The sequence below is a fragment of the Chelonoidis abingdonii genome, chromosome 26 (assembly GCF_003597395.2).
Source record: "Chelonoidis abingdonii isolate Lonesome George chromosome 26, CheloAbing_2.0, whole genome shotgun sequence".
In the NCBI taxonomy this organism is placed as follows: Eukaryota; Metazoa; Chordata; order Testudines; family Testudinidae; genus Chelonoidis; species Chelonoidis abingdonii.
This window is the reverse complement of record NC_133794.1, coordinates 16,150,838-16,167,220: the sequence shown is the minus strand read 5'-3', so window position 1 is coordinate 16,167,220 and position 16,383 is coordinate 16,150,838. Positions and strand designations below refer to the sequence as shown.

Here is a 16,383-nt window from a genome sequence, read left to right as displayed (position 1 = left end):
TGGGAGGTGTGGCCCTAGTCTCCACAGCCCCAGAATCATAGGCGCTGACTCCATGGGTGCTACAGGGCTGGAGCACCCACAGGGGAAAATTGGTGGGTGCTCGGCACCCACCGGCAGCTCCCTGCCCCACCCCTCTGCCCCAGCTTACCTCCGCCTCCACTCCGCCTCCTCCCTTGAGCATCCCCGCTTCTCCCCCTAGCTCTCACCACTTGCTGCTGCAAAACAGATGTTTCCTGGTGGCAAGCACTGGGAGGGACAGGGGAGGATGGGGAACGCGGCACATTCCAGGAGGAGGCAGGGCTGGGGTGGGGATTTGGGGAAGGAGTCCAATAGGGGCAGGGAGCGAGCACCCACCGGTGCCAGGAAAAGTTGGTGCCTATGCCTGGAATGCCAGGACGGTAGGCTGCACAGCCCAAGCCCGGGCCAACCTGGGTAACTGGAGCCACGCCGAGGGGAAGCATGAGGGGGGTCTGGGTGCGGAGCATGGTGGGGGCCAGGCCTGGCTGTTTGGGGAGGCACAGCTGCCCCCAGCCTATGATACCCGTCGCCCATGGTTAAATGCTACTGTGTTGGGTTTCTTTAGTATTTCCCCCCCTACAAGGATGTTATATTTAATTACTTTATGGTAACTATTAGTGAGTGGTTCAGCTACATTCACCTCTCGGCTCAGATTCTGTGCGTCACTTAGGACTAAATCAAGAATAATCTCTCCCCTTGTGGGTTCCAGAACTAGCTGCTCTAAGAAGCAGTCATTTAATGATGTCTCTCTGCATCCTGTCCTGAAGTGACAAGTTCCCAGTCAATATGGGGATAGTTGAAATTCCTCATTATTATTGGGTTTTCTGGATTTGTATCCTCTCTAATCTCCCTGAGCATCTCACAGTCACCATCCTGATCAGGTGGTCGGTACTATATTCCTACTGCTATACTCTTATTATACAAGCCTGGAATTTCTAGCCATAGAGATTCTATGGTACTGTTTGATTCATTTAAGATTTTTACTCTATGCTTTCTTTCACATATAGTGCCACTCCCCTACCAGCATGACCTACTCGGTCATTCCTACATATTTTGTACCCTGGTATTACCATATCCTCATAATTATCATTGTTCCACCAAGTTTCTGTGATGCCTATTATATCAATATCCTCATTTTGCACCAGGTACTCAAGTTCACCCATCTTAGTATTTAGACTTCTAGCATTTGTTTGCAACACTTACAAAATCTGTCAATATCTAGTTGTCTGCCTTCATGTGATGTAACTGAATGGAACTCATTTAATTTGACTGTTTCTCATCAGTTCCTACCTGTACTTTATATTCTTGTATTCTCTCCTCTTTAGTAGGATATTGAGAAACCTCTTTAAGGAATTCCCTTAAGAATATCTCTGTCTGAATCATGTACTCCACACCTGTTGACTTTCCCTCAGCCCTTAGTTTAAAAACTCCTCTACAACCTTTTTAACTTTCCATGCCAGCAATCTGGTTCCATTTTGGTTTAGGTGTCCAGAGGACTGACCCCTGTCTGGGTAGCACTGAGCACCGGTGCTGGCCGAAGGACTGAGCCCCGTCTGGGCAGCGCTGAGCACCGGTGCTGGCCGGAGACTGAGCCCCTTCTGGGTGGCACCGTGCACTGTCACTGGCCAGATTGGTCTAATCCCCAAACCTTCCCAATATTTTAATGACCCCAGGGCTGTGTCAGAATGTCTGTTTTCTGCTTTCTGTCCTCAACAGCGAGTGGCAGCTCTGGTCTGAGCAGGCCTCTGATATGTCTTCATGACGCTTTTGGCCAGACAGCATGTTCCAGTGAAAACCCAGTCAGCCAGGAATGTTCCAACCAGCCCCCTGAGCATGTTGCCGGCACTTAGTGAGAAAAAAGGCCAGCGGTCGAGCAGGTGTAAAGTGGCAAAACTCCAGGTCCCCACTAGCCTTGCACCCGGGTACATCAGCTCTGGCACTGCCCCAGAAACTGAATTAAAGCCATTGAAACCCAGGCAGTACTTTACCAGCTCACTCAAAGGGATGTGGGAACGAATCTAACCCTAACTTCCCAAATTGCAGCCCATGACTCTGTTACCCGATGCTCCGCCAGCTCACACAGCCAGGGGTCTGTTGGCCCAAAAAGGCCATGAGGGCTTGGGAACTGCCAGCCCAAGAGATGCCCTCTCCCTCTCTGTGATGCCTCCAATGTCCAGATGCTCTCGCAGGTGTGTGGGAGACAGGAGGCTTTGGATTCCTCCAGCACCACTCTGGGCCTGAAACAGCCCTTTATAGGAAGGCAGCAGAGGCCATCTCTTTGGGCAGGAGGTTGTAGGGGAGGGGGTTAGGCAGGGGTATGGGGGGGTGCACCATACACACAATTCTGCCCCTGTGGAGCAGATGAGAGAGAGAAATCACACATGCCATGTGACTGGACTGTGCCAGGACACCAGGGTGATGGGGGCTGCACAGGAGCTGGAAGGGAACAGACTGGCCTGGCCTGGATGAGGCATCCCAGGATGCTGGCAGGAGTCACGAATAACTGATGTTTTGGTTTGGTGTCCCCCCGCCCACCAATCATTTTGGGTTAAAAAATTAAATGTTTTGTTCAACCTAACACCTGTTGTTTTGGTGTGGGAGGTATTTGGCCCTTGCTTTGCTTTTTAAATAATTTGGTGGAATTTCAAACAAAATCTGACCTTTTCAGAAAAAAAAATTCATCAAAAAACACTGGCTTCACCCAGAATGACATTTCAAGTATGGGTCCGAAAATGGCACCTAGCTCCTCAGGGCAGCTCTGGGGCTGCTGTCCCCCAGAGTCTGGGGTTGCTGTAGGGTGACCAGATAGCAAGTGTGAAAAATCAGGACAGGGGGTGGGGGTAATAGGAGCCTATATAAGATAAAAGACCCAAAAATCAGGACTGTCCCTATAAAATCGGGACATCTGGTCACCCTAGCTGTCCCCCAGCTCTTGCCCGGCAGCCTGGCCCTGGTCTTCACTCTGCCAGGCCTCGGGCTCCGCCGATCCCCTGCGGGTTCTGTATCCCATCATAAGAAGCGGCCGATGAACCGGGAAGAAGGGGGGACCTGATCCTGCACCCTCACCCCAGCATGGGACTGGGGCTGCGCTGTCCGCTCGCACCAGGCTCCTTACATCTCGCCCGGGTGATAGGCGTCCGAGTCGGAGATGCTCGGCACCATCTTCCCCACCCATTGCAAGGAGCGGGCCCCGTCACCCCGGCGGCTGCCGCGGGCTGGGAGGCGGAGGGTTAACGCTCCGGGAAGCGTGTGTGTGTGTGTCTGTGTCAGGGAGAGGGGGCGGCGGGCCGCGCCCGACCAGCCAATAGGCACCGGCTGCTTCTCCAGCTCCCCGAGCTGAGGCACCGGGGCTGAGCGGAGGCTGGCAGGGGCAACCTGGGCCGGCGCGGCGCGGGGAGCCGAGCGCAGGGCGCGTCCTTCTCTCCCTGCCCGTGTCTGGGAAAGCGGAGCTGGAGCCCCCGGCGATGGAGCCCAACAGCCCCCGGAAGATCCAGTTCACCGTCCCGCTGCTGGAGCCGCATCTGGACCCGGAGGCAGCCGAGCAGGTGGGTCCGGAGCGGAGCTTTGTTCTGCGGGAGCCAGTTCCATGGCGATGCCCCCCGGCCAGGACCCACGTACCTGCAGGGCACGGGAGGGGGCCGCCGTGGAGGGCTCCGGGGTTTGAGTCGCGATGTGTAGTGGGACGGTGGGTGTGTGGTGGGGGGCAGTGAGGTCAGAGTGTCATGCAGGATGTAGGGGGGCGGGGGCTGTCTGGGGTGTTGTGCCGGTTGGGGGGGGGTGTTGTGCCAGGTGTAATGGGGGCTGTGTGGTGTTGTGTGGTGGTATGGATTGTCTAGGGTGTTGTGCCGGGTGGGGAGTGTTGTTCGGGGTGTGGTGGTGTGGTTTGTCCGGGGTGTTGTTCGGGGTATGGTGGTGTGGCTTGTCTGGGGTGTTGTGCCAGGTAGGTAGTGCCGAGTAGGGGAGTGTTGTGATGGGGGGCTGTGTGATGGTGTGGGTTGTCTGGGGCGTTGTGCCTGGTGTGGTGGGGGGCTGTGTGTAGTGGTATGGGTTGTCTGGGGTGTTGTCCCGGTGTGGTAGTATGTGTTGTCTGGGGGGTTGTGTGATGGTGTGTGGTGGTGTGGGTTGTCTGGGGCGTTGTGCCGGGTGTGGTGGGGGGCTGTGTGACGGTGTGTGGTGGTATGGTTTGTCTGGAGTGTTTTGCCGGGTGGTGGGTGTTGTTCGGGGTATGGTGATGTGACTTGTCTGGGGTGTTGTTCCAGGTGCAGTGCCGTGTAAGGGGGTGTTGTGATGGGGGGCTGTGTGATGGTGTGTGGTGGTGTGGGTTGTCTGGGGCGTTGTGCCGGGTATGGTGGGGGGCTATGTGATGGTGTGGGTTTTCTAGGGTGTTATCCCGGTGTGGTAGTATGTGTTGACTGGGCTGTGGTGGGGGGCTGTGTGGTGGTGTGGGTTGTCTCGGGGTGTTGTGCCGGGTGGGAGTGTTGTTCGGAGTGTTGTGCCGGGTGTGTGTGTGTGGGGGGGGTTACCCCCCGGGGCGGCGCCCTTCAAGCGCAGCCTGTGAGCTGTGACTGGTGTTTCCAGTCTGCGGCCTCAGCCTGGCCGGACCGTCTGACCCGGCTGTTCCCAGCGCTCCCCCTCCCCCGGGCCGCCCGGAGAGCTGGGGGTGGGGTCTCACGGAAGCTCCGCGCAGCAGCCCGCACAGTGCAGCAGCCCCGGGCTCCCCCAGGGCCGGTCTGAGCAGCGCCCGAGTGAGCCCAGAGCGGCGAGTGACTCCGCAGGGAGCAGCACCTGGCCCAGCCCGGCCCGGCCCGGCCCGGCTCAGCCCAATGGCCCGTGCGCTGCGCTGGCCTCGGGTCTGGGAACGTCTGGGGCTCTTCGCTGTCCCCTGCTAGCCCCGCGCTGCTGAACTCAGCCATGGGCCAGCGCCCAGCTCAGCGCAATGGCATCTGGTGAGCCCAGGGTCAGGGTCTAGAATAGTAACGTGCGGCACGTGACCCTGCCCCCCACCCCCAGGACCCCTGCATCGCTGAGACTCCAGGGCTTGCTCCGTTTTGGCTCTTGCTGGCAGGGATCCAGGGTGAGACCTTGGCCCCAGACCAGGGACGAGGCAGAGGCTCTGGCTCCCGTTTTTAATCCATCCTGTCCTAACAAGGTGCTGGGGATGGGGGGCTCGGGGACTGGTGCTCAGGTCCAGTCCCCTTGGGAGTTCTGGGCAGGCACAGAGCGGAGCTGGTGGCAGAGGCAGGGCTGACATGGCACGGCTGTGCAGGCAGGGTCAGCATCCTGGGGCGGGGGGCCCACCTGTGGGGGCCTGGACTCTGGCCCAGTTCACTGGGCTAATGGCATCAGATGAACCTAGCACCCAGCCAGCCTTCACGTGACTGCTCTGCAGCAGTGGCCCAGCTCCCTTGGCTGCCAGTCCCCATTTGGGCTGGAACAGCAACAGGACTGTGTGTCAAGGGAGACCTGGGGAATGAAATGGCAAAAGCCAGGTCAGGAGAGGACTAGGGTGTATTAGTAGCACTGAGTGTGGAGAGCTCAGACTGGGATAGCAGGGGACTGTGGGTCAGGACTGAAGGGCACCAGTGAAGCTGAGAGAGAGAGTCCTGGGGTGGCCTAGCAGGGGCTGCAGTTTGGGATTGAGGGGCACTAGCAGAGCTGTGTGTGGGAAGTCCAGGGCTAGAATAGCAATGAGTTTCTGGCCCTCCTGATGGTGGAGAAAAGCTTGAAAATGTGACCTGAGCATAAGTGAAAGGCTCTGGAAGCAGAAGGCAACAAAACAGAAATCAGCAGTCATTAATTTTAAAAAAACAAACATGATCACAATTTGGAGAGGCCTGGGGTTGGCCATGCTCAGCTGGGGCTGTCTCACCTGGGAAGGGATAAGAAGTGTGGCGCAGAGGGGACTTTCTCGGACCCCAGAACTGCTGTTCATTTGAAGAGTTGCAAAGGCTGATAGGCAGGCAGGCAGCACAGAGTGCAGCTGAGTGGTAGTTACTACCCTGGGACCTTGCAGTCTTGCCTTCCATGAGGATGGAGTGGAGACTTTTTTTACAGGAACTCTGTGCAGTCCAGTGGTTCCCCTGGTGCAGGGACAAGCATCTTAATAGGTTCCAGAGCTGAAGCTCATGTGCTTTCCTCTTGGTTCTGGGAACACTGCATCTTCGTGGCCTGTGTTCCACCAGCAGGATGATACTGGGGAGTCCAAAGATGTGGGATTGTGAAATGTGTCTTCCCAGAGGAGCTAAACACTGTCAGGTACCATCTGTGTCACTGCTGCACAGCTCATTTGCAGAGAGCCTTGGAGGAGCTGCTGTAGCATCTCACCAGCAGCAGACGGGGTGGAGGCTGGGGGATATGCAAATAAACTGATGTGGGGGGGAAGCAGTGGAAATGGCACCGTCCTCACCCATCCTGTAGGGGAGCTACTTTGTCTGAGCTAGGAACAGGAGCTTCCACCTCCCACTCCTCCACAACGTCTGGGCTGAGAGTCCTTCCTTGGAGGAATGAGAGTTGAAAGGACCACTGTGATCATCTAGTCTGAGCTACTACGTAGAACTTCCCTGAATTCCATTTTCAAATATGTGTTCCCCAGGCAGGTACTTACACACTACGATAGAGTTGCTCCTTTGAGTAGGTCTAGTGGGCTTGAGTGAGGTGAATGGGAGGCAGGTCTCCTGGGTTCTAGTCCCAGCTTTGGGAGAGGAGTGAGGTCTAGTGAGTTAGAGCAGTGGGGCCTGTGAGCCAGGACTTGTAGGTTCTAATTCTGGCTTGGCCACTGACTCTCTGTGACACTGGGCGAGTCCCATCCCCTATCCATGCCTCAGTTTCCCTGTCTGTAGATTGGGTTCAGTGACATCTCACAAGCAGGGATCATAGATGTTTGTAAAGAGCTAAGGTTCAGAGTTTCAAGAGTGTGGAGCCCCCAGCAGTTCCCAAAGAACAGCAGAGACTTTCCTTCTCCCTGCCAAAAGCAATGGAAGCTGCTGGGTGCCGAAGGCCTGGCCAGGGGCCCTGGGGAGACTGGAGCATTGTCCTTGTCATCACACTTTCCATGATCCCTTCGTTCACTTTCGCAGAGTTTTGTTACTCAGACAGGAGGTCACTTCTCACTGGGCAATGGACACCGCTGGGTGGGGAGAGGCACTTGGCTCCCTAAACTCCCCTCTTTAACCCCAAGGAAGCCCCTAAGCTCACACAGTTCAGAGGCAGCCGGCCTAGCAGGGGGAGCTGCAGAATCCCTCTCTTGGGCTGGAGGGGAGCAGGCCATGGGCAGGGGGTTGGGAGAGTCAGGGGGCAGCCTGTTGGGGGCCAGCAAGTAGGAGGCTTCCCAGGAGCAGAGGAATGGGAGGCTGTTTAGGAAGAGGAGGAGGGAAGCGGGGGTTGGGTAGAGCGAGGGGTTAGGCTTGGGCAGAACGAGGTAGGGGCGGGACCTACTGAGCAGCAGGGAGGGGGGCACTGGATAATCCAAGGCCTGTCCAGTGGGTTGATAGGAAACACCTGGAGCTGCTGTCTGTGCCGTACCATGGGGGCCTATGTGCTGCGGGCGCATTCAGTGAGTGGACAGGCTCTTAGGCACTTCTTTATAAATACAGGGTGGCTGCGGCTGGGCAGTGTGGCTGCCAGGCACTCAGTGGGGCCAGCAGTGCCATGCCAAATAACCCAGCCTCATGCATCGGTGCAAGCCTCCCAGGCACCGTGTGTTCACATTGGGGTGTGCAGTGTCTGACAGCATCAGCCGAGGGACACAGGTCAGGGTTGATGATGAAGCTGGTGTAATGCAGGGAGTCCGGCTCCAAGTGCTCAGCCCCCTTGAGTGGATGAATCCTGCGCCAGGGCCATCCCAGGCCAATTCACAGCACTTTTAGGGGATGTGACTCTCCTGGGGGCTGCCATCCCGAGCTTCTCCTCAAAACCAGAATGAATTCTTTAGCTCTTATGTCTACGAGATGCCTTCAGAGGTGTGACCTGAGCATCAGCAATGCAGCACTGTCTTTCTGAGTCTGCAGAGACTCTGGTAGGGTCACAGTGTGTGAACTGACTCTGTTCCTTCCCAAGGGTGTTGACTCTGAAGAGTAATGATGATGGTTTAAATGTCAGCACTGTTCACTGCTGATCAAAGCAGCTGGTGAAGGGGGAGGACGATCATGTTACAGAAGGATGGCCCTGTGCAGGGTCTCATGGAGCATCTTGAGGGGATAGAGCCTAGTTTGTGGGCGGAGCCTGGGGCATAACAGCTAGTTTTTTTCCCCAGTTTTACCCCTGGTTCTGAACATTCACAGGAGAGACTCAAATCAGGAGTCTCCCGAAGTCTGTGAGGAGCAAATCTTCCAGGAAAGACAAAGGCAATGAGTGTGGCAGTGACTCATTGTGGGGGAGGAGCTGGTGCTTGCTGGGAGATCCTGGGGCCCGAGTGGGATTTGCCTGATCGGATGAGGAGGTATTGGGGTTGGCTTTGTCTCCTGCCTGGGTGATGGAGACGTGATGCCTCAGCCAAATTTTCCTCCCAGCTCAGTGGTGCTGAGCCCAGGCACAGGCAGGCCACAGCCACTCAGTTGAGCTCCCAGGCCTCTCCCTGCCCAGAAGCTGGTGCAGGAGAGGATGCCTGAGTCCCAGAGCATCGGGGGTGAGAGCCCTCCCTTCTTGCTGTGTAGATGCCATGTGGTTCATACCGTTTGCTCCATGTGTGCTTAAAACAACAGAGGTCCAGGTCTGCTCTGCTAGAACATGGTCGAAATGGGGTTATTGACCAGAAAACCCCATGGAGACTGCTGTGCTGTCATCCTCCACCCCAGACGTGGCTGCATTTCAGGGTCGCTTATTGCATAAGGGCTTTGCAGTGAGGAATGTGGTCCTGTTATACGTTTGTTCCTAAAATAAATCTCTCTCTTGGTCTGGATTTTGACTGGCCACTGGCAGAAGGTGGGTTAGTGGAGCTGCCTCTGTTTCCCCCTTTCCCTTCCACTCACAGAGGTATAGGAAAATGACCCCACCCCCCAAGATGGGCCCAGGGCAGTGTATGGACCCAGCCCCAGGTGTAGCTCCACATGCCAGACCCTCCAAAGGCTGGAGTGGGGCCAGATGGGGGTTTTGCTTGAGGCCCAACATATCCAGACCTCCTGATGGCCATGAAGGTGCTGGGGTGAGCAGCTCTGTGCAGAGGGAAGAGAGGCCCTGCCTGCCACAAAGCCTTCTTCTTGCCCTGGCTTCTGACTCTACTCAGGTCCATCCTGACCCTGCCTGTAGGGTGGGAGCTCCCTTCCCTTTGGGGGCATCAGAGGCTGGCTGATCCCTCTCTACATTCCTGCAGCTGGTGAGCCCCCATGGTCCCTCCAGGGCTGTCACAGCCTGTTTCACGCTCCTTCCACTGCCTTCTGGCTCTTGACCGCTGTTATGGTGTCCACCAATGACAGTCGCTTCACATGCAGTGCCCTGGCTCCTGCTGCAGCCAGCTGTGCATGCCATTCCATGGGGGTTCCCCTGCTGCTCCCTCTTTGCCATGCGGCCCCATCCCCGCTCTCTCAGAGCCAGGTTACTTTGTTGGCTGGGTTACCAGGGGAATGTCCCTCCCCTCAAAAACCAAACCAAACCAAACACCCACCCCAAGCAGAGCTCTGACCCCTGCCACAGAAGGTAGAGATGCCATGATGTCTTCCAGGGACTTGACTGCTGCTATTGATCATACATAGAAGGCACCCAGACGCTATGCTGACGGGCATCAGGATAAAACCGTTAGATAGATTGGGGTGTTCATGGGGACAGGCAGGTAGATTTGCTTGGGGCCCCAAATAACTGCTTTGGCACCAGGCTGTGGGAACCCCAGAGCCAGCCCCACACCAGGCACCAGTCCCTGCCCTGTGCATGATCCTTTGAGCAACTGAGCCAACGTGCATAGTGTGGGGAGCACAGCCCTACCCCCAGGCTCTGCACATCCATGCCAGCGGCCAACCAGCGCGCATATGCTAATGTATGCTGATGTGCTGCTGGCTCAGTGCTGGTGCCTGGCTTACTGCCAAGGTGAATGCTCTGATTTGCAACACAAGCCACTGACCCAGGTTTGCTTTCTCCTAGTGATGAGCAGGAAAGGCTGCTGCTGCCACCTTTTGCTTTGGGAACTGGTGCTAATTAATGCTGCGCTTGGCCCTTTTGCACCCATCGGTGACTCAGGTGCCAAGCAAATGTTCCCATAGAACCCAGCCCCTATGTGATGTGCTCCTTAGGTGAAGGAGTCTGAACTCTAACAGAGCAGAGACAGCCCACACAGGAGCGCCCACTGCATCCACAGCTCCACCCGGACCTGCCCTCTCCAGCTGGGACCCTGAGCTGTGTTCAGCCCACAGCCTCTCTGCCTGTTGTGCTGGCTGTGGTGAAAGATGGTGTGTGGCAGAACCAGGCTGAGACCCATTACAACTCACTTCAAGGCACTGAGCAGCTGTGAAGATAAAGGCCCTGGGCTGGATTGGAGCTGGTGTCCTAGAGCTGAGGGGCCACAAGTGGTCTAGGTGCTGTCAATTGGCTTTGTGATCTGATGAGTGTGGGGAATGGCACCGCACTGGTTTAAAGCAGCCAGACCCCCAGGCTAGCAGCCTTGCACCTGAGTTCTGGTGTTGTGGTCCCCCAGCAGGAAACAAGAGACAAGGCTTGAATGTATGGAACATATGGGGGTTCTTTATGGAGGCTGCTGGACACAGACACGCCTTGTGGGTCTCTCTGGTCCTCCAGTCTGCACTGGCCAGTGCCTGCACACGGGCTCTGCAGTCCACACGGCTCACTGCAACACTAAGGCTGTTAAAGAGAGCAGATCTGGGGCCTGGCCAAGGTCCAATATCTCCCCAGATTCAGCATCCGGCTTCATGTCCTGTCCCAGGGCTAAATTCAGGGCTGCTGTAAGTGAATGCAGCTTGTCTGGCTTCACGGGGTGAACTGAGCCCTCTGACACCATGGCTGAGTTGTGGCTCCCTAAGTGGCTGTTTAAGCAGTTGCCACTTTCCACCCCAGAGGTGGCTGCATTTCAGTGCTGGGTGCTGTGATTCCTTTGGGGCAGGAGGTGCTATATGGCTGCAGAACCCTATCCCTGTTAGTTCAGCCCCATTCTGGATACCAGCTCTTTCTGCCTCTCCCTGGCAAGGATTAGTGGGATTTATTTCCTTCCAATGTTTTGCTTTGTTCCCATCTTGTCCTCCCCTCCTCTGCTCAGTTCTTTGTTTACTTCCTCCTCCTTTGTGTGTAACCAAACCTCAGATCTTTCCAGGTCACAGTGAGCTCCACTCGGCTCCAGCCCAGAGGAACATTGTGCAGGAAAAGGAGAGATTCCTGCATAGTGTGCTAGTGTGAGCAGCTTTTCCAGCCACGCGAGGAGACATTTCAGGGGAGGAGGGTAGAACAAGGGAAGCAGATGAGCCTTCTCCACTTGCTTTGGCACCAGCATCTTGCAAAAGCTTCACTGTATTTCTGAGCCCCAGCCATGCTTGGGGCAGCACTGTCCACTGGTTAAAGCACCAGGCTGAGAATGGGGAGACCTGGCTTCTGTTCCCAGCTCTGCCAGTGCGTGGCTGTGTGACCTCAAGTGAGTCCCTCCTCCTGTAGCATGGAGAGGACAATCCAGTGAAGTGGTTTGACATCAATAGATGGAAACTCTTCTGCAGGAGCTGAGTTACGCAGACAGGGACCATCTGTAATGGATAGCTCTGGGGCTGGATTGTGGGGTCCAAATAAACCAAAACTGCAAAGGGAGGCCCCCTGGTTGACATCCGCTGGAATTTGGGGTCTCGCTCTCTCCGGATGTTTTCACAGCCCTGTGCACTTCCTGCTGCCATTCAGAACTGAGAGCGCAACCCCCAAAACGCTGCTCGTTTTCTACAGTTTCCAGCCTGGGTGGGTTCCAGTGTTTCCTCTAATGTGCGGAATGAATTTTGTTATGTGCATCAATATGGAGGTGGCGTGTGACACATCACTTTCATATTGATGCATATAACAAAATTCATGTGGCGGAGGTGGGGCCAAGGGATTTGGAGTGTGGGAGGGGGCTGAGGGCTGGGGCAGAGGGTTGTGGTGTGGGGGGGTGAGGGCTCCGGCTGGAGGCGCGGACTCTGGGGTGGGGCCGGGATGAGGGGCTCAGGGCTGGGGCAGAGGGTTGAGGTATGGTGTATGGGAGGGTGAGGGCTCTGACTGGGGTGATGGGCTCTGGAGTGGGGCCAGAGATGAGAGGTTAGGGGTGCAGGAGGGGACTTACGGATGGGGCAGAGGTTTGGTGAGGTGAGGGCTCTGGAGTGGGGCCAGGAATGAGGGCTATGGGGTGCAGGAGGGTGCTCTGGGGCTATAGCAGGAAGAGAGGACTCCCCCCAGCTGTGCGGCCATGCAGCTTACAGAGAACGTAGGTGGGTTCTGGCTTCTGCTGCCAGGTAAGATAGGCCCAAGAATGTTCACTCCTGTGTTCAGGGATGGGAAGCATCTCAAAAACCTATTCTCCTCTGAACAGCATCCCCTGACCCTGCTCTCGCAGGCCTGTCTAGCATGGGGTGCAAGGTGTTTGGCACCCAGGAGCTGTCAGGGCTTGACTCACAGCTTTCAGAAGTCTTGCATAAATAAGGCCACATGGCCTCCAACACGTGCTGAACCAGTCACGGTAAAGTCCAGGGCACAAGGGTATAGGTATTGCTCCCGTCCTGCTGGCACCCGCAGGGGGAGTTAAGTGATGTCTAGGCTCCCTGTAGGGATCATCTTGCCCAGCCAGTGCACAATAAAGCTATGGCCTGCCCTCGCCCCCTTGGGTGTGAAAATGGGTTAGTGAGCAAGTTTTGAAACAGGCCTTTACTATGTAGACAGGGCCACAGAGGTCATGCAGGTCAGAATTAAGGAGCAGCAGCAGAGTTGGGTGTGGGGAGCCCAGGGCTGGGCTAACGGGGCTGCGGGACGAGATTGAGGGGCACCGGCAGAGCTGGGTGTGGGGAGCCCAGGGCTGGGCTAGCAGGGGGCTATGGGTCAGGACTGAGGGCATTGCATGGCTATGTGTCAGATGTGCCAGCACTGAAGTGCACCTGCCTTCCCCAGCTCTGCCGGCCCCTGCCTTTTGTGGAAATGAAATACAGCAAGAATTGAAAATGAAGAGAATGAACAGTTTGAATGTGGGTGCGACAAGTGGGAATGTTCGGTCATGTCCCGCAGCCCCCTGCTCTTCCCTCCCCATTCTTGTACTCCCCAGGGCACCGCGCAGGCCCCGGTTACTGCAGGGCAGGACTGGGTCCTGCGCTGATTGAGCCCAGGATGCAGTCAACGAACAGGCACTGAGTTCGATTTCATTCTCATGCCTCTGTGCAGACGGGCACATTACCCAACTCTGCGGAGGAGACATCTCATTTAGCAAGTGCCGGGCTGGGAGCAGACTCGGCGCAGGTGCAGGTTTGCCAGTGCAGGGAGCGGGGCTGGGAGCTATATCACTGCGCACCCCCGGCGGCTCCCCTCCCCCGGGAGTATTTTAGTTGCAGGTTTATTTTTATTTCACCTTTTCTGAGTGGATTCACTGCTGAGAAAGAGTCTGAACGGACCAGCTGTGAGCTTCCCCTGGAGCAGAGGCACTGCAGGGCGAAAGCCCCCCCGGCATTAGCCAGGGGCACTGGGTTACCCAACCTTCCATCCCCCAGGCTGGCCCTCTGCACTCACATGATCTGCCCTGGACTTGTGCTGAACGGGGCTTCCCTTGCTGAATGGGCCTCCTGCCCCACTGCCAAGGCAGACCCTGCTTGGGCCTATTGCTGAATGGGCCTCCCCACCCTGACCCCCATATCCATTCTCCCTGCACAGGCCTGGTGCTGAACGGGCCTCCTGCTGCCCCCCACCCCTCCGCATCTGTGCTCCCTGCTGGGCCTGGCACTGAGTGGGCCTCCTGCCACCCCCCTCTGCACCTGCACACCCTGCCCAGGCCTGGTGCTAAATGGGTCTCCCGCTGCCGCCCCCCCACATCTCTCTGATGGGAGTATCCCTTAGGGCTAGTTTGGGGGATCAGCAACACCTGGGAACGTCACTGAAATCCCAGAACTGCTGTCTCATGGGGTCAGTGAGTGCCCTGGGGAGGAACAAACCTGGCCATATGGGCTGGGTTAAAACTGCTGCCTGGCGGCCCTGGGGGGCGGTGTCCATGGGAGGACGTTCTCTAGCTTGTTACCAACCCCCTGCGCCGTCTCCACTCAGTCATGTCCAGCCCCAGCCCCAAGCAAGTTCCGCCCCCCTTGCATTGCCCTAGTGCTCTCTGGCTCTTCCACTTTGCCCCTGACCCCCAGCCTACCCTGGGCCAATCAGCTCATGCTATGGGACTAAGGGGAGGCCAGGACACGCTGTCCCTCCAAGGTGCAGGGATCAGCCCTTCCTGGCGGCAGCACCCCAGCCCCTCCCTCCCTGCCAGCGCATCTGGTTCCTGCCAGGCCCGTCACTAGCGGGGCCCTGGCCATCCCTGTGCTCCTGGTGTGGTGCACCCTGTCTGGGCTGTGACAGCTTCTCCAGGGTCCTCTGAAACCCCCAAGCCTCTGAACAGCTCCAGTGGTTCCCCCTTGTCTCTTGCAGGGACACTGATGCTTAGGGTCCCTTTGCTCCCTGCCCCTCCCCGCACTCCTGCCCTGGCTCCCCTCTAGTGTTGCCTCACCAACTGCAGCCCTGTGGCACCAGGGTCCTGCAGGTACAGCACAGAACTAGCCCCCAGGCCTATCGCTCCAGATTGGTCCCTGCCCTCGGCCCTGGTCCCAGGATAGGGCAGAGGAGCCATGTGCCAATGGGGTTGTGAACTTTCTAATAACACAAAATGAACAACCTAGCCCTACCCTTTCCCTGAGGCTCCACCCCTGCTCACTACATTCGCCCTCCCTCAGTGGCTGGGGCAGGGGGTTGGGTGAGGGAGGGGATGAGGCCTTTGACTGGGGGTGTTGGCTCTGGGGCAGGGCTAGGGGTGAGGGATTTGGGGTGCAGGAGGGGGCTCCAGGCTGGGGGGTGGGGCCGAGGGATTCAGAATGTGGGATGGGGCTGCGGGTTGAGGCAGGGGGCTGGAGTGTGGGAGGGGGTACAGGGGCTAGTCTGGGGGTGGAGGCTCTGGGCTAGGGCTGGGGATGAGGGGTTTGGGGTGCAGGAGGGAGACTCCAGGCTAGGGGATGGGACTGAGGGATTTGGAATGAGGGAGGGGGCTGTGGGTTGAGGCAGGGGGTTGGAGTGTGGTGGAGGTTTGGGCTGTGGGCTGGGGCAGGGAGTTGGGGTTGGTGCATGGGCTTATCTCAGGTGGCTCCCGGTCGGTGGGGCTCAGGCAGGCTCCTGTCTGTCTTGGCACCGTGCTGTGCCCCGGAAGCGGCCAGCAGGTCCAGCTCCTAGGCAGGAGGGCCAGGAGGCTCCATGTGCTGCTCTTGCCCACAGGCACCGCCCATTGGCCATGGTTCCCAGCCAATGGGAGTGCAGAGCCGGTGCTCGGGCGGGGGCAGCACATGGAGCTCCTTGGCTGGCCGCTTCTGGGGCGCAGCACGGTGCCAGGACAGGTAGGGACTAGCCTGCCTTAGCCCTCCAGCACCGCTGAGTGGACTTTTAATGGCCTGGTCGGTGGTGCTGACTGGAGCCTCCAGGGTCCCTTTTCGACTGGGCATTCTGGTAAAAAACCAGACACCTGGAAACCCTATGTGCTGATCTGGCCACTGGCCCAGGCCTGCCTCTGCCCCAGCTTGGCCCCATAGGTGCTGTGGGGATTTCTGGTTAGAGTTGTTCAGATTAAAAGCATGGCCCTCACCCTACAGCCCGTTCCAGCTTCCATGGAAGTCACTGAGGACTTAGCACTGACCTCACTGGGGCCAGAGCAAGCCCTTCTGGAGAACTTAACTTTCCCCTCCCTGGGGTCTGTGTGGAATTGGGGAGAAGACGCCCTGCCTGGAGCAGTGCTCTGCAATCTCACAGCAGCAGGACCCCATGGCTAGATGACCTCTTGAGGTCCCTTCCAACCCTGATAGTCTATGATATTCTATGATTCTATGGCTCTGCTGGCAGGGAGGGGAAGCCAAGGTGCTCCAGTCCTGCCGAACTCAGCCTGGACACCCTGCCCGGTGTCAGGCCTTCCATCCCCCTGTCTCTGGGCCCTTCATCCCTCCTCCCCCTGCAGCTGGGCCCTACCCCTCCCCACCTCGCTGCTGGCTAATGCCCTCCCCCAGTAGTTGGGCCCTTCCCAGCCCTGGGCTCCTGACCTCCTGTAGCTCTTCCCAGTCCTCAGTGCTGACCCGACTTCACCCCGGTACTGAAGGGTGCCAGCACCTCTCCCTTTGCTACAACAGCAGCAGCAGTTTATTAATCTCAGCCAGTTCACCGGCCCTCCCCTCTCCCACACCTGAGTGATGGGGAAAGGCCCTGACC

At 57.4% G+C, this 16,383-nt stretch overlaps 1 protein-coding gene across 1 annotated transcript in view; it reads left to right on the top strand.

Annotated features, from left to right (window-relative positions):
- Nucleotides 1–3,354: 3,354 nt before the first annotated feature.
- PPP1R1A (protein phosphatase 1 regulatory inhibitor subunit 1A) overlaps nt 3,355–16,383 on the top strand; it is a 61,104-nt gene continuing 48,075 nt past the window's right edge. The window contains 1 exon segment of the mRNA XM_032781193.2: nt 3,355–3,563. Within this exon segment, the coding sequence (XP_032637084.2) occupies nt 3,483–3,563 (81 nt within the window). The 5' untranslated portion in view covers nt 3,355–3,482.